General features: G+C 45.7%; 1 protein-coding gene across 8 annotated transcripts in view; it reads left to right on the top strand.

Moving 5' to 3' along the window:
* Window positions 1–8,464: 8,464 nt before the first annotated feature.
* The window catches only part of TRIM67 (tripartite motif containing 67), a 66,566-nt gene continuing 56,404 nt past the window's right edge, over window positions 8,465–18,626 (top strand). For all 8 annotated transcript variants that reach the window (XR_005291826.2, XM_038394530.2, XM_038394528.2 and 5 more), the window contains exons 1-2: window positions 8,465–9,450; window positions 17,427–17,522. Coding sequence is in view for 7 of the 8 variants with exons in the window: in XM_038394530.2 (XP_038250458.1) it covers window positions 8,608–9,450; window positions 17,427–17,522 (939 nt within the window). In the remaining variant the exon portion in view is untranslated. The remainder of the gene's footprint in view (window positions 9,451–17,426; window positions 17,523–18,626) is intronic.

Raw genomic sequence — 18,626 nt, 5'->3', positions numbered from 1 at the left:
AAGACCTCCATAAGAATTGTTGCTTCTAGGAAATTATACATATATATATCTCATAACGTGTGTGACATATATCCATGCCAGAAATATTCATTGTACATCTAGTCCACTTTAGACTATCTAGATGATACAAATATTTTAACCACCATATAAGAGATACTGGTAGGGATGTAAGTAACTTAAAGGACTTACCGGTACGCCGGAGTCCTGAGCAGGGCGTGGCCTCAACCGGAAGAGGTAGGGCCTTTAAATCCCCGGCCGCCGTAGCAGTGGCTGGGAGCCCAGGGCCCTTTAAATTACCCCCTGAGCTACCAGCTGCAGAGGTGGCTGGGAGCCCTGGGGCTCAGCGGTGATTTAAAGGGCCCGGGGCTCTGGCCGCCGCTACTGCAGCAGAGCCCCAGGCCCTTTAAATTGCCGACGGAGCCCTGGGGCCTCCCGGCTGCCACCGCTACTTCGGGGCTCTGGCAGAAATTTAAAGGGCCTGGGGCTCCGCTGCGGTAGCAAATCCAGTTTGCAAACTGGATACAATTAACTTAGGCTTGAATAGAGACTGGGAATGGATGAGTCATTACACAAAGTAAAACTATTTCCCCATGGTATTTCTCCCCCACCCCCCACCGTTCCTCTGATATTCTTGTTAACTGCTGGAATTAGCCTACCTTGCTTGTCACCATGAAAGGTTTTCCTCCTTTCCCCCCCCTGCTGCTGGTGATGGCTTATCTTAAGTGATCACTCTCCTTACAGTGTGTATGATAAACCCATTGTTTCATGTTCTCTGTGTGTGTATATAAATCTCTCCTCTGTTTTTTCCACCAAATGCATCCGATGAAGTGAGCTGTAGCTCACGAAAGCTTATGCTCTAATAAATTTGTTAGTCTCTAAGGTGCCACAAGTACTCCTTTTCTTTTTATAGCAGCCCTGAGGCTTTCCTAAATTGTAACAGGGGCCCAGAACAGCCCTGTTCAGCCCAGAATTGGGAAGCTACAAAGGTATCAAGACACTTTGTCCCTTCCTCTCGGGGCCTGTATTGGCCAGACCTGAGAATTGGGGCAACTGAATAGAATGAAAATAGTGGGAGTCTTTAATATCCTCACAATGCCACATAGATGGTCAGCCTACTCAGGTCTAGCTCTGTCAAATGCTATCTCATTATCAATTTAGTCCATTTCTGCATAATTGGTACTAAAACTTCCCATTTAATGTACAGCTATAATGTTACGAGTAGGACAAAGGCAAAGGCAAAAACCAGTGTATGCCTTCCTTTCCAATGACACAAATAAAATGCTAAAATCCTTGTAATGAATCATGAAAGAGGATTAAGCTTTTCTACTCACTATGCTTTTCAGCTACCAAAAGTTAATGCGAGCCTTTTGTTTGAAAATAAATGTTCTTCTTCAAGTGGTATCCTTGTGGGTGCTTCATTCCAGGTGTCGGTGCATCCTGGTGCCATTGATGAGAGATCTTCGGTAGCAGTGCCTGGTCAGGATGTGTGTGCGCAGTTGGTGTCTCGAATTGTTGTTGGAGTCTGTTTGGCGCACGTGCGTTCTGACCCCCCTCAGTTCCTTCTGAACCATCCTTGGCTGAAGACAGAACTCAGGGCATTGCTGAACTTTTTCCTCTATTTTGAGAGGAAAATTAGTTTTAGTTAGATAAAAACTCCCCAGTTACTACCCTAGAACTTTAGATATTTGCATATAGTTCGTTTTAAAAACAAACAAAAAAACCTTAGTTTTTTCTTAACCCCTTTTCCCACTTCGGGAGTGAACCCTGCTAAGGTCTCATTCTTAGACTTTCTTGAGTGGGCCACATTCAAGATGCTGGGGTCTCCTGGTTTTACAAAATGCAACTCTTGCAAGGACCCCATATCACACTCGGAAGGACATTGCTGGTGTGTCAAATGCCTCAGTGAGACTCATGTCCCAAATAAGTGCGTCCACTGCAATAATCTAAAAGCCAGAGCTAGCCAAGAGAGAGACTGGGGTTTAAAGATATTATGGAGAAATCCCTCCAACCTGATTTGGAGACGGGAAGAACAAAACCCTCTCCTAGATGCTCTCCGACCAGGTCAGAACTGACCAAGAGCAGGGCTCCGCCCTCTCATGAGAAGGGGAAGAGAGTCTTGACCTCCCCAGACAGGGAACCGGGCAAAAAGAAATGTTTCCCAGTGAGGTCCTTGCCAGCGGTTCCAACTGCCTCAAGGGTCAGCACCTGTGATATTCCCGGCACCTCTGGCACCGGGCATATGGTGCAGAAAAGTAAGGAGTCAAGACTGTGTCATGGACAGGTCTCCTCCTCGGCCCCAAAGGCGCTGGCACATGTGCTGGAGTTGGCGCCATCTGTGCACATAGCCCTGGCCGTTGGCACTGGTGACTCCACCGACACACCATCTGGCAGTGGCTGACAGTGCCGCCATGGGGCTACTGCACCAGCCTAGACCAAAGGCAAACTGCTTAAACCAGTGGCTTCTGACTCTAAATCCACAGTGTCGCACTCTCTGGCGCAGATGCAATTTCTAATGCTTCAAGACATCTCAGTGGCACTGGTGCTGGATTCACCTCCACTCGGTACCAAGGGCTCACCTGTGATCCAGGTGCCCTCTCTTACTGAAACAATGAGGAATCCAGTGGCACCTTAAAGACTAACAGATTTATTTGGGTATAAGCTTTTGTGGGTAAAAAACTCACTTCTTCAGATGCATGGAGTGAAAATTAGAGATACAAGCATAAATATACTGGCACATGAAGACAAGGGAGTTACCTTACAAGTGGAGAGCTAGTGTTGACAAGGCCAATTCAGTCAGGGTGGATGTGGTCTACTCCCAATAATTGATGAACGCTCTACTGAATGCTCTGTCTTTACAGACAGCGATGATGATGACCACGGAGATGCAGTTTTTTCTCCACCTGACTCTCCTCCACCACAACAAATACCACCTGACAGGAACGTGGCATCACAAGGACCAACCCCAATTCCCATGGTTTGCTCCACCATGGATGGGACTTCAACTACCATACCCCATGCAATGGGCACCTTGGGACTTACAGGCACCCTATAAGGCCCACTACTCCCGCACCTCCTCGCTCCATAGAGTGCAGATCCACTCTCCACCTGGATCCGCAACGCCATCTGTGTCTAGAGCCTTTGAGGATCTACATGAGGAAGTGGAGGAAGAGCCCGCACCTGACATGGAATTGCCCGAACACAACTCCTCTTCTTCACCTGATGAAGCCAACATGCTATCCCCACCAACTATAGCAATTAAGCAATTTCAGGAATTATTTAAGAGGGGTTGCAATCAGCCAGGAGGAAGTACAGGAGAATCAACATAAACTCTTGAAGATCCTCCAATCCTTGGCGTCCTCAAAGATTGCACGCCCCATAAACAACGCCATATTGGAACTGGCCGACACGATCTGGCAGACACCAGCCTCCGTCCCGCCAACCTGCAAAAGAGCTGGCCGGAAATTTTATGTTCCAGCTAAGGGCATGGACTTTTTATTCTCAAACCTGCAGCCCAACTCCCTTGTGATTGAAGCTGCTAAACATAGGGCTAAACAACTTCATTAGCAGTCCACACCCCAGAAATAGACCTCAAACACCTTGACCTCTAAGGTCGCAAGATTTACACATCCTCTAGTCTCCAATTTAGAATTGCCAACTATACCGCTCTTCTTGCTAGCTATGTCTTCGATAATTAAAACAAACTTTTTGAATTTACTTCCCACATCCCAGAGGACCGAAGAACAGATTTTAAATTGTTCTTGATAGAGGGACAGCTAGTATCCAGAACAGCGCTTCAAGCATCTCTGGACATGGCCAACACAGCAGCTCGCACCACAGCTACTATGGTGGTGATGCGCGGGGTCTCCTGGCTCTCCTCATCTGGCATCCCTAAAGAGCTGCAGACTAAAGTGAAGGATTTACCGTTCGACAAAGATAAACTTTTTTCCAGGAAAACCAATGAAGTCCTTCACACAAAGAAAGATTCCAGTACCCTCCAAACACTAGGGATCTACACCTCTCCTTCCAAGAGAAAGAGATACCAGCCTTACCAGAGTCTCACCTGCAACAATACAACTGTCCACAGTCCAAGCAGGACGACACTGGGAGATCCCGCGGCAGGCCTAACAGACGTTGACAAACCCAGTCAGAACAACCTACCTACCACCCATCGGGCAACAAACCGCAATTTTGAAGTCTTGGTCAAGGGTCTGAGTGACCACTCCTTAACACCAGCACCTACTTGCCCTTTTGACCATTGCCTCCAGTGCTTTCACCATGCTTGGCGAAACATCACACAGGATCACTGGGTCCTGGAAATAGTGCAGTTGGGCTATTCCATCCCCTTTATTTCATGTCCCCCTACCCCTTCCCCGTCCCTCTTCAGGGACCCCTTTCACGAACACCTACTTCAGGAAGAAGTAACTCACCTACTCCTCTTAGGTGCAGTGGAATGAGTTCCAACACAGCACAGAGGAAAGGGATTTTACTCCCACTATTTCTTGACCCAGAAGAAAAGCAGAGGATATGACCCATTCTAGACCTGCAATGACTCAACAAATTCGTTCGCTCCCAAAAATTCAGAATGGTCACGTTGGGCACGATAATACCGGCGCTGGAATGCGGGAACTGGTTCTCAGCCCTTGACTTCCAAGATGCATACCTCAATACACCCAGCACACAGACGATTCCTATGGTTCATAGTGGGACACGACCACTTCCAATACACAGTGCTCCCATTCGGTCTCTCCACCTTACCACGGATGTTTTTCAAGACTCTCACGGTGGTGGCAGCCTACCTATGTAAACAAGGGATCATATTTTTCCCATACCTGGACAACTGCCTCATCAAGGGCCGATCGTATGAAGAAATGCATACGGCCACCCAGTCGACCATTGCTCTTTTCCAAAGGCTTGGATTGCAAATAAACTTCCAAAAGTCCAAATAGAGAAAATAGAGTTCATTGGGGCTTACCTGGACTCGACCCTTGTCAGAGCCTTCCTCCCGCAGGCCAGATTCCTCACCATCAAACACCTCATACATACAGTGTCCATCTGCCCAAAGGGTTGAAGCCAGAATGTGCCTGCAACTCCTGGACCACATGGCAGCTATCACGTTTGTGGTGAAACACGCCAGACTACACATGAGGTCTTACAGGGCTGGCTGAGTACAAACCCGCCAAGCACAGCCTCCACATGATGGTAACTCCACCCACAAATGTGCTGAACTCACTGCACTGGTGGACGGAAAAGGAGAATATATGCACAGGAGTTCTCTTTTGCCAAAATCCCCCCGTGCTTATGCTCACCACAGAAGCCTCCATGATACACGGGGGGCGGGGGGCACACCGGCAACACCACATGACACAAGGCAGGTGGTCTGCACTGGAGGCCCATCTGCATATAAACCTCTTAGAACTCAGAGCAGGCAGATACGCCTGCTTTCACTTCCTCCCACTCATTCGAAACAAATCTATTCGAGTACTCACGGACAACATTGCATGCATATTCTACATCAACAGACAAGGGGGAGCAAGATCACACTCCCTGTGCATAGAAGCCATCAAACTCTAGAACTAGTGCATATGACATCAGATAGACATCACAGCCTCATTCAGAACACCACCACCGACACCCCTAGCAGACACTTTTCACAAGAACATGAATGGGAACTAATTCCTATGATCGCATCCCACCTAGTCTCCCTTTGGGGCTCTCCTTTGATAGATCTATTCGGCACAGCAAAAAACCGCAAATGCCAATTATTTTGCTCCAGAGTGGGACTCGGGAAAGGCTCCCTGGGAGACGCATCCCTACTCCCATGGACCTGGACACTTACGTGTGCATTCCCTCCGATTCCTCTAATATGCAGAGTTCTCTGCAAGATCAGGTACGACAAGGCCAAGGTCATGCTTATCGCCTTGGCACGGGCCAGACAGACCTGGTATCCTTACCTGCTTCGCATGTCGATCCACCCTCCAAGAACTCTCCTGATGAGACCGGACCTCCTCTCCCAGAGCGACAGTTGCATCTTCCATCCACAACTGGAGAAACTTCACCTGACGGTTTGGCCCCTCCTTGGTTCCAATTGCATGAACTAGCCTGTTCGGAGTAAGTCAGACACATGTTATTACACAGTAGATGTGACTCCACTCACAATAGTTACCTCCAAAAGTGGAAACAATTCTCGATGTGGTGCTTACAGAAAACCCTCACACCCCGCACCATATCCCTTCCTGATATCCTAGACTACATTTTAGAACTCAAAAACAAAGGTCTATCGCTCAGTTCCATCAGAGTTCATCTCGTAGTAATCAATGCCTTCCATGAGAAACTGGATGGCTCCTCGGTCTCCACACACCCTACTACAAAATGTTTCCTTACTGGATTCCAAAACCTCTAGCCTGAAGTCCACCCCACCACAGACCCACCTGGAATTTGAACCTCATCCTCAGAAGCCTAATGAGACCTCCCTCTGAACCAATAGCCACCTCCTCCTTACTCCACATGTCCATGAAGGTGGCCATCACGTCAGCTAGATAGGGCAGGGAAATAAGGGCACTGATGACCCACCCCCTGTATACTAATTTATTTAAGGACAAGATCACAATGCAACCCCACCCTAAATTTTTGCTAAAGGTGGTGTCCTCTTTCCATCTTAACCAGCTGATACACTTCCCCACTTTTTACCCCAAACCCTACAAAAACCCACAGGAAGCGGCACTTCATACCCTGGACGTTAGAAGGGCGATTGCCTTCTACTTGGACAGAACAAAATCATTTAGTAAATCACCTAGACTCTTTGTATCTACGGCAGAAAGGTGCTGCTATTTCACGACAGCGCTCTCCAAGTGGATCTCCGACTGTATTAGGTCCTGCTACCAGATCCATGATGTTGAACCTCCTGATGGCATCAGAACTCATTCCACTCGAGCTACGTCAACATCGGTAGAGTTCCTACACAAGGTACCCATTATTGACATATGCAAAGCCGCTACATGGTTGTCAGACCATATGTTTGCCAAACTCTACGCCATCACACAAGATGCCAGAGCAGACATTATAGTAGGTCATACAGTGTTGTCTGCCACTTCAAAATCCACAACTCCAAAGTCCCCCAACCATAGCAGGTACTGCTCTACATTCATCTGAAGTGGAGCACCCACAGGGACACCACTCAAAGAAATAGAGAAGGTTACTCACCCTGTGCAGTAACTGAGGTTCTTCAAGATTTGTGTCCCTGTGGGTGCTCCAGTACCCACCCTCCTCCCCTCTGCTTTGGAATTTGACTTAAAGGACTCAATGGTGGAGAAGGAACCGAGGGGGTCGGAACGCATGCACGCACCAAAGACTCCAATGATGCTGTGAGACACCAACTGTGCACGTGTGTCCCGAGCGGGCACTACTACCGAAGATCTCCGATTAACAGCACCGGGATGCACCAACACCTGAAGTGAAGCACCCACAGGGACACACGTATCAAACAAACCTCAGTTACTGCACAGGGTGCGCAACCTTCTCTTTTAAGACAACCCACAAACATTTAAATACAAAAACAATAAGTCTGCTGGTGGGATGGAATTTAACATAAATGTGGCTTTTAACCAAACTATCTATTAAAGCATGACGGGACTCACAAAACCCTATAATCTACCCAAAGTAGTGAAATCATTTCTATTTATAATCTCTTCATTCTGTTAATAAACCACCCTTACATCCACTCTAAACATATGGAGCGCAAACGAAACAGATGGGGGATTTCCCACCACTGGTTCCGTTCTTATAATGATGCTTCTTTTCAATTCACAAAACTCTCAGCTGTCATCTCTGATTTATTTTCTCAGCAAATTTGGGTTTGGGTTACATTGCTACCAGCTCTGGTACATTTCCTTACTCATGATTCCCACTCCCACTGCTTGCGCATGGAGCCGCCAACCAAGATTCATGCCTATAATGGCAACCCCTTCCCCCCCCCCCCCCCGCATTCTCTCTAACAAAGCCTGAACGTTTTGTGGCTCGCATTTGGGTTGGAGCATGATAAGAAATGTATCGAAAGAAACATATTTTGGGGTTTGTTATTCGCTTTCAAGCTGCCTCCTTTTCTCTGTCTATTCCAGGAATAATGGAATTTTTAAACCGACAAAGCCGTCACAGCACAGTCCCTTTGAAGGAATCGCTGGCTCCAGCCTCGGCCAGCCAGCCAGCGAGCCATCCCTGATCTGCGGCACAGCCTACTCCCGCCCTTCGTTCCTCCCCCCGCACTCCTCGATGCCGTGGAAACGCAGCCCGCCCCGCCCGCCGCACACACACCAAGGGCGAGGAATTGGCCTCGCAATAAACACTAGCCTCCTGCCCGCGGCACCGCCCGCGCCTCCTCTCCAGGTCAGCCCCTCAGGCGCTGTCCAGCCCCGCCGGGCGCGCGCCACTGCAGGAGCGGCTCTGTGTGTGCGGCCCCGGCGTGCGGAGCTCCGCCGCCGCCGCCCAGCCAGGCGCTGTCCCCCCCCCCTCCCCCCGCCCGGGGTGCTGCGCCGGGGCATGGGCAGGGAAGGCGGCAGCGAGCCCCGCCTCGGCGGGCCTGTCTGCTGAGCCGGCCGGCCCGGCGCCGCGGCCATGGAAGAGGAGCTGAAGTGCCCGGTGTGCGGCTCGCTGTTCCGGGAGCCCATCATCCTGCCCTGCTCGCACAACGTCTGCCTGCCCTGCGCCCGCACCATCGCCGTGCAGACGCCCGAGCGCGAGCAGCACCTGCCCGCCTTGCTGCAGCCCCGGGCCGCGGGGCCGGCGGCGGGCTCGGAGGCTGAGGGCGCCGCGGGGGGCGGCGGCGGCGGCGAGCACGCGGACAAGCTGAGCCTGCACAGCGAGAGCGACAGCGGCTACGGCTCCTACACCCCCAGCCTCAAGTCCCCCAACGGGGTGCGGGGGCTGCCGCTGGGGCCGGCCCCGGCCGGCTCCTCCTCGGCGGCAGCTCCCCGCGGGGCGGGCCCCAGCTCGTCCCTCACCTGCCCGCAATGCCACCGCAGCGCCTCCCTGGACCCGCGCGGCCTCCGCGGCTTCCCGCGCAACCGGCTGCTGGAGGCCATCGTGCAGCGCTACCAGGAAGGCCGGGCCGCCGCCAAGTGCCAGCTCTGCGACCGCAGCCCGCCCGAGGCGGCCGCCGTGGCGTGCGAGCAGTGCGAGGTGCTGTACTGCGCCGCCTGCCAGCTCAAGTGCCACCCGACCCGGGGGCCCTTCGCCAAGCACCGTCTGCTGCCCCCGCCCAGCCTCCCGGGCGGGCCAAGCGGCGGCAAGGCGGCGGGGGGCGCCCGCAAGTTGCCCACCTGCGCCGATCACGAGCTGGAGAACTACAGCATGTACTGCGTGAGCTGCGGCACCCCCGTCTGCTACCAGTGCCTGGAGGAGGGCAAGCACGGCCAGCACGAGGTGAAAGCCCTGGGGGCTATGTGGAAACAGCACAAGGTAAGCCCAGGGGCGTGGGGGTGCCCCTCTCCCCCACCCAAGCAGCACGGCCCTGCCTTCAAGGCTGGGGGGAAAGTCTCTGATCATTAGCTCCACTCGCCTCTTCTCCAGCTCCGGACCAAGTGAGCTGTAGCTCACGAAAGCTTATGCTCTAATAAATTTGTTAGTCTCTAAGGTGCCACCGGTACTCCTTTTCTTTTTGCGAATACAGACTAACACGGCTGCTACTCTGAAACCTTTCCCCAGACTGGGGCTCTGTTTTGGCTTCTGCAATCCTCCTCTGCCCAAGATCATGCTGAGGTGGGAGGAGATAAAGGTGGCTCTCAGCTACCGTTACTCCTCCCCACTCCTGTGGCAGGCAGGAGGTTAAACCTGCCCTTCCTTCAAATTAGAGAAGCCCCAGGTCTGTTGCAATTTATGCTGTCTACAAGAGCCCCCTAGACGTTAGTCCTGCAATGCCCCCAGCACACCCCTGGGATGTTATACAAATAAAATAAAAACCAGCAGGATCTTATTAAAGGGGAAAAGGCAAAATGCCACATTTATTGTGAATACAGAAAGAATCACAGTAAGCAGTTAGTTACAGCTATAACATTCCATTCAATCTCATATTTATTCACACACACACACACACACACAGATTCTGCAAGGTTGTTATCATAGTTACCAGCCTTAGAGTTGCTCGTGCCAAGCACTGGCCAGGTGGCCTGGACACGAGGAGTGAGCAGGGCCTTGTTAGATGCACATCTGATGCTCCTGGAAGTTGGTTTGCAGAATCAGACCCCCAAGTTCTCACTTTCTAGAGTCCATTTTTATAGGAATTTCTTCCTATGCCAGTCTATGGGAATTGCTTCATCATGCTGTTGCTGAATCAATCAGCAGATTGCACATTCCTGATGTCTCTGTGTTGTTCTTCGGTTCTCTCATCCTTGAGGCTGTTGGGTGGATTCCAGTCTGCCCTCTGGGCATCCTCTGGTTGTTTCCACTTGACGCCTTCTTTGGCCGATTGACACTGGATTCTTAAGCTGGCACCTCCCAGATCATTCAGTTATTATCCACACCAAGCATCCATCCACACAGATCCTCTATTTTAATCACAATTGTTAACAAAGCAAGATAAATACAACAAAAGGGCGGGGAGGCTATGTGCTGTTTCTGTTGTTACAAAGTATTGCTTTGAGAACAGACTCTGTCTTAGGATGTACTAACACAATTAGAAGCTTGCAAGTTTCACACAGAGAGGGATAGAAACAGTAAAAACAAGAGTCCAAAAACCAAGAGACCTCTTAATTAGTAATACCCTGGAATTTAAATTATGGGGAATCAAACTCATTTGTGATTTTAATACAGAACTTCTTTAATATGCTCCAACAGGGCCATTCCCAGAATGTCCCCTCCCAACTCCAGCCAGCCCCAATACACCTTCTGTGCAAGGGGGCTGATATAAACCTGACTACACCAGATATACTCCATCCAAGATTCCCTTGTATTGGCGGAATCCTGTTACCCCTTCAGGGCAGCGGTATACTTCATGCCACCAGCGTAACACAATGTACCTTTAATGGGCCCAAGGATCTAGCCCAACAATGAGGAAGAAGTATTCTATGTCAGTGACAGTTCTTGTTGAGGCGGGCGAGATAAGAGGGCGATTCTGGGTGACTCGCTCTAGTGTCTTGATGTTTATCTGAACATTGAGGCTACCTCATTTTCCATAATTCTCTGATAGCCTTCCGCTCTCCTTTCCCTTCACGCAACTCTCCAGTAGGCCCCTGGTCCTTCCTCCCTTTTTGTTGACCCTTCATTAGACCCTGGGCAGCATATTCCCTTCTCATGACCTTCTAGTAACCCAAACGCTCCCTCTCTGTGATCTTGCATTAGGCCATAACATCTCAACTTCCAAATCTCAAACCAAATCTGGTTTCTTCCCAATCCAAATTAAATTAGAGAGGCAGACAGTTGTTGGGCCTTCGATAGCATCATTATGTCACTTTGCTATAAATGTATCAGTGATGGAAGGTTGCCTGGAACCCACCGGAGGGCTGCAGAGAGGGAAGGTGTGTAGATGTTTATTTGCAAGTCATGCTAGGGTCTTTTAGAGGGTTTTATGGTGGCTGCGATCCACAGTCATGATGGCAGTTAAGGATGGAGGAGGTGAGGGTCTTATCCACATTGATCCAAAAACTAGTGATGGTAGTGTTTGGTTATGGGACAGATGAAGGCTTGGCCAGTTCACAGATTGTTCCAGTCTGGTTCACTCATCCCTAGTATTAATACTCATTATTATTTGAACCTGTCTGGGGGTTTTGGGAGATAGTACTTTCACACAAGTTTGCTGATATTTATGTGCACGATGGAGCTGAGGTTGTTTCATATATTTTTTGGATAGAGACCAAGAGATGATTGTCTTAAAATTGATTTGAAGCTTGTCAGTCTCGCCAGGAAGCCCGGACACTGACTCGATTAAGAATTAATGATTGATATTTTACATTATAGAGTGCTTGTCATCCGCAGCACATTACAACTATCCATACAGCAGCATTGAGGCGGGTCCCTGCCTCATGGATGGAGAGCACCCAACTGCTACAACCCTTCAGGTGGGGAAGCTTGCTTCCTTCTGTTGGTTACTGCAGAGGAAAGGCTCGCCTCCTCCCTGTTCTCTTTGGCATGATTAGCACCTGTGGGGGTAATGAGAGGGTCTGTGATAATTTCTGGCTACTGCATAGGGGTAGAAAATGGGTCACTTCTTGTGCCCTGATCCCTGGCTCCCCCACATAGTAGTGCTGATGCAGAACACACAGGGCTTCAATTTGTAAAGCCTCATGAAAAGATCCCATAAGACATCCACTGTACGGAACTTTGTTTATTGATCAGAAAAATGAATGGGTGAATCAACCCTGGAAGTACTTCAGTCTGTGTTTCAACAGAGTCAAAGTATTTCCAGCTAAGGACTTACTTAGACCATTAAACCATCTCCTGAATAACTTGATTTTTTTGTGTTCAGGAGTTCACTTGATTTATAAGCCTCAGGTCATGAATTCACAGCTTTTGCCATTTATGCTAATTGCAGAATCTGATTTTTTGGTGGAAAGTCTTCATCAAGGAGCCTGCCGAACCCCTGATGAACAATGATTGATTTCAATATGCATAAGTGTTTAGTGTTTTGTAGATTGTGAAGCCAGTTTGTATTCTACTAGGGTCTACTTGTGCTACAACTGATTAATGTCTTTTGAAATGATGTGATAAACTGTGGTGCTGATGAAGATACATTTTAAATCATTTCTCATTCTTACAGACTTTGTCAGAGGAATGAACTAACTGTTCTGTTGTTCTGTGTTTTCACTGCACTTTTCCTCCTGAGAGTGTGTTCTCACAGAATGTGATTTTCCCTTGTTATATGTAGCTTGAATGTTATGATAAAGGTTCTAAAGAGAACAGTAAAATAACCTAAAATTAACTAATTTTTGTGATAGTAATCTTTTCATGTCTTGTAAGTGTTAATTATCCTAGAACAATATACTTGGCAGGAAATAAAGATATTGAAACTGCCAACAGGAGCCAGTCTAACCCCTCATTTCATGTTTATTTTAAGATAGTTGGATTTTGGAATTGGATATTTGTAGTTGGACCTTAGTAAGTTTTCAGATGCAGTAATTTACACTTACTGACTCCTGGGTCCTGTAACTTTGGCCAACCATAAATTAATGAGTTGTATTTAGAATTATATGACACTTTTAATTGTTTGTACATGTTATCGCTAGATAATTTAGCTCATCCGCCATGAGCATTTTGTAGTCATATTAGTTTAATAAAGATACTTTCCCCTAGAAATATATGTAGGAATCTGCCATAAGTAAATTATTTTGGAGAAGTTAGAAATTATGTAAGATAAGGACACAGAGCTAGATCCTCAGTTGGTATAAATCAGTGGAGGATCATTGATTTAAATCAGCTGAGGTTCTGGTGGGAAGGCTTTAAAGGGATTGATCAAAATTGTATGCTCCTATTGTCGGAGGGAAGGATATTGTACTTTGTGTTTGGACAGCACCTAGTACGATGGAGCCATGATCACATTTGGGATCTCTAGGCTCTACTGTAATACAAAATATTAATAATATTACTAATGATAGGTTTCAGTTTGTGGGTCCTTTGACTCGCAGGTATGGGGAAGCATGATGAACAAGTCTCGGCTCTGCAACTTCTGTTGAGTCCCGCCATGTACATCAAAAATATAACTATTGTGTATGTGTGATCTTGTAGTAGAGATGGCATCAGGAACTTTAATTGGACAGGGGTCTGTTTAGGACACTGATGCATAGGGAGATGAGCAAGTAGTTGAGAGCAAATATTGGAGTATGGATGCCCCTTTAGAAGGTAGACCAAAATTGCCCCCAAACCCCTACCCTCCATTCCCATAAACTTGGAAGCTCTTTAAGAATTCAGTGCCTGGATCATATGATGTAATCAGTAGTTAATTTGCTATGATGATAGGTGGAGAAAAAGAAAGATAAATGAGCAATGAACTCTTCTTTTGAAAAAGAATGATAGAATTATTTGTCTCATTTTCTAAAATCAGGGAAAACATCAGTCTTCTATGCCTAGCTAGATTTGATTACTTGTCCTCCTTGTTATCTGTCTGTTACTATATTTGATCAAAGTATAACCTTTTTACCCATCTACAGAATCCTTATTTCATTGCTGGACCCAGATATTAAAATTAAGATCAATGTGGATAGAACAACATTTGTCAGGAATTATTAATTGTCATAATTAATGGAGCTTGTAACTTGCTGTTCAGCTTCAAGCAAATCCTTCCACTGTTTGAAAGAGAGCTCTGAATGTACAGGGTGCTTTTTATAGTGGCTTATGGAGGTTTTAGGCATCTGAATCCATTTTGTTTTAATGGAAAGTACATGGCTAAATCCATTTGCTTTAAAAACTACCCTATAAATATTTTAATAAACAAGGCTATTATCTCTAAATGGATTTAGTGATCAGAGGACTGGCTTTCATATTCTACTTGCAGTAGCACAACTGCAATTGTTTAATGAGTGGAAAAGTTTGGTCAAGTTATTTGATCAGTCTTTGTCAAGTTTATATACAGGGTCTTCATGGTGGCTATATATGAGGAGCTGAGACTGAATGTGCTCAGTTACATTAATATCCATGTAGTTGATGATTGATCTGGATTGACTCAGAATTTAATGGCTGCCATGATAACTATGGGACAAACCCTAGTTTTTGGCCCCATCCAAACTGTGGGATGCGCTGTGCTCTGATGTTGGGGATGGGATTAGATGTTGGAGTGGTGGCAATTATATTTTTGTCATGGACTAATTATAGTTGTCTTTGTTTTGTAGCTGAGGCACACTTGTCCTGTTGGGACCATTCTACTAGTCACTGATTGGCAGAGCACATCACACTCCAGCCCCGCTCTCTCCATACTTTGTCACGCTATTCCATCACATTCCCACCTGGTGCTGGCAAAAATATGTTCTGTGGTGGGGTACAGGCATGTGACCAAAAGGCATGTAAAACTGGGGGAATCTTCACCAGCCCCTTTGTGGTGCTCTGGTAACATATAGGGGCCTTATCAAGGGATAAGAATTTGGCCCAATGAGCCTGGTAAACTTTTGTACCAAACATTGTTACTTCAAATTTTGTGAGATGCCAAGAATTTTAGTAGGAAGTTGTAAAAACACATACATAGGTACTGACAACAATAATATAATTATTATAGCTCTTCCTATTAGATTAGTTACAAGTTAATTGTAGTAGAGGATATTCTATTTTCAAATTTGGTATCAGTACAATACATATAACTGGGCTTAATATGGAACATTCCCATGAACAGAAGGGTAAACATTAGGGTTGATTCTTCCTTAAGCCTTCAACGCTATGTCCCACTAAGGGCCAATTTGCGCCTACCCTTAATGTGGCTACCTCCTGTGGTTGTGTTAGAGCTTCCTACCTCATTGGTCAAAGCATAGGAAATAGAGCAGGAGGAGCAGTGCACCCAATGTCTTCCCTCTCCCAGTTGAGCAGGAGCATAGGGAGGAAGGAGTGAAGGATGGGTAGAGCAGGGGAGGGGTTGGGTAGAGCTGAGCTGGCACAAGGGGGAAGTGAGCTATGTCCTTGTCAGGGTAGCTGTAAATCACTTCCCCCAAGGAGCAAGCAGAGAATAAACGGTGACTTTGGCCCACATCTACAAAGGTACGTAAGTGCCTAAACAACAAAGTTAGGTATCTAAGTCCCAGTTTTGGCTCCACTGCGAGCCACAAAACTCCTGCTGAACTCTGTAGGTCCCTGAACTCACTCGGCACCTAAGATTTCAGAGTAATCTAGCATTTTACTGTAGATAAATATTTAAACAGTTATTGAGGTAGAAAGAGAGAGAGAGAGAGAGAGAATACCTAAGTACCTTTGTGGCTCTGGGCCTAAGAGCTAACATTGTAGTAAGAGATCAATGGCAAGATCCTCAGCTAGTGTAAATTGGCATAGCTCCATTTGCTTCAATGCAGCTACATCAATTAAGAGCAGCAGAGGATATGGCTCATAGTATATTTTCCACAAGCTATTTTAATGAAGCACTGCTGGTTGATATAGTATTGAAAGAGTTCCTGAAGTTACATCTGCGATAACGTAACGCAAAACATAGTGCAGTTGACAATTAGACAGTTTTGCTATTCTGCATCTGTAGTATGTTGTTTAAATATACTCTAGAGCCTGATCTTGCAATCTCATCTGTGAGGGGTAATTGAAGTAATTGTAGCTCTATGCAGGGGCAAGGGTCTGCTTCCATGGATGCAATTATAGGACCAGGGCCTTCACGTGTACTTTTCAGAGAAATAATTTAATGCACTTTTGTGTGTGTTTACATGAATATGGTTGTGCAAGATACTGCACATGTCTAAGGTTATTATCAAGTAAACAAGGTGGCTATCTATTATTGGACCAGCTTCTGTTGGTGAAAGAGACAAGCTTTTGACCTTACACAGAGCTCTTCTTCAGCTCTGGGAAAGATGTTCAGAGTATCACAGCTAAATACAAAGTTATCAAATGCCATGTTTTATACTTTGAGCACTAATATGTGGTCATGTAAAGATAATTGTAGTTCATATGCACAAAGGGGTGGAGTTAAAGTTGCTTAGTCTTGTGGCTAGAATTGTAGTTCAAATATCATATTGTAAAATTCAGCCATTTAAATTATTCATAAATAAAACATTAGCTTAAAGTTGTCATACAATGGTGAAAGTTCATATATTTTTTTCACCCTCTCATAACTCAAAATGGGTAAAGGAATTTTTCTCAGTCTTTCCAGAAATATTCACCTCTGGGTTAAGTTGAAGAATGGATGCCCCAAAAGAAATTTTTATACAATGTTACAAGAATATACAAACAGGGTTTGTAATAAAAGTTTGAATATATTTTAATTGTAGCTGACACTACAGAGTTTCAGAGTAGCAGCCGTGTTAGTCTGTATTCGCAAACAGAAAAGGAGTACTTGTGGCACCTTAGAGACTAACAAATTTATTAGAGCATAAGCTTTCGTGAGCTACAGCTCACTTCATCGGATACAAAGTTTGTAAACATTTCAGGCTTAGAGTTAAGAAATTGCTAGTTGAGATATCATTTGGGGATTTTTCAGCACGACAGACACTATGTAAATATAAGATACTGTCATTTCAATGCATATGTGAGCAGTTTTAGGCTTTTGTAAGTGTTGTGACTTAACTAGTCATTACATTCGATTGGAAAATGGAGACAATAACTGACTACCCACACAGAGATTCACCCTTACTAAATCTATTACAATTGAAATTCTAACTTACTCTTTTCTAGCACAAATCCTCTGTGCAAGTAAGAATACATGTGACGCCAAGTAAGCTTTTTAACATTTAATTGTAAGAAGTAAGGATTAGTAAGAATTCACTTGCATTTTATCTCTAATTTTTCATTTTAAATTCTGTTTCTTACAGACACAGCTGTCTCAGGCTTTAAATGGTGTTTCAGATAAAGCAAAGGAAGCTAAAGAATTTTTGGTTCAGCTGAAAAATATATTACAGCAGATACAGGTAATTGTATACTACTTGTTGTTTTGATAATACAGTAGTCGTTAGAGCTGAGTGCATAATTTATTTGATGACTTTAGTCTCTTGCTGTACACAAATTGCCTGGAATAACATACTCTTTTCTTGAATGTATTTGTTAGGCAAAATTATTCATCAGCTAATGTCTACAAATATTTGTTGGCCTGTAGATTGTGTGCCATTTGTTGCAAGAAGTTGATATTCAAAATTGGAAGTTTGAACTGTGTTGTTTAGTTTCTGATTGGACTCATTGGTTGTATGGTGTGTTTCTGTTCATTGACTGGATGAATGTAATTCTTAGAGTCAGGGTTTTGGTACAAATACTCATTTTTACAAATTCAAAACTTACTACCCGTGAATAGTTCAACATTTGCTTAAATTATGCTGTTTCTGAGAACATTCTTATATTTTAATTGTTTGGATATTTGTGGAAAGTCAAAATACAAAAAGGGCCCAAACACTGCCAAAATGAATTCGAGGGGGAGGTTTGAGTGGAAATTATTGTTGTGTATGATTCTGTTCAGCTCTGATAATTGGATTTCGACTCATTACATTGGGCAAAAGGCTAATTAATGTCTTTTAAAACACAAATTTATATTTGCATGACAAGAGCACAAAACTAGTGTGAAACTCAATTGTTTTTTTCAAGTGAATGTAGGCTCATGACAGTTGCTGGATATTGGGGAATTTTCATCTTTCTCTCTACCCATAGAACAGGTCTGGGACATGCAGCAGCAGTGCTTGCTTCCCTATACTGATTTACCAGGGTGCTAGGGGAGGATTATTATTGTTCTAACTAGTGATCTTTTCTAGCATGGCTTCTATGGTATACCCACTGTGTGCTTTCTGCTTTACTTCTGGCCCTTTTGTCAACAGTGAGCAATCTCCAGTTCCTGCTTTGCACAGAAAGGGAAGGCAGGAGTTTGAGAAATACAAATTTGATCTAAAATTAAATTATTTTAAAAACCCCAAATTGAGTTTATACCACAAATGCTGCCAACATATGTGAAGTGCCACAGAATGTTGTATCCCCCACCTTTTGTGTTCCTTTGTTGCTCTGCTAGAAGTGCCAATAAGGGAGATTAACTT

Source organism: Dermochelys coriacea, chromosome 3 (genome assembly GCF_009764565.3).
Source record: "Dermochelys coriacea isolate rDerCor1 chromosome 3, rDerCor1.pri.v4, whole genome shotgun sequence".
Taxonomy (NCBI): Eukaryota; Metazoa; Chordata; order Testudines; family Dermochelyidae; genus Dermochelys; species Dermochelys coriacea.
The sequence above is the reverse complement of the archived record's forward strand: the minus strand, read 5'-3'. Positions and strand labels throughout refer to the sequence as shown.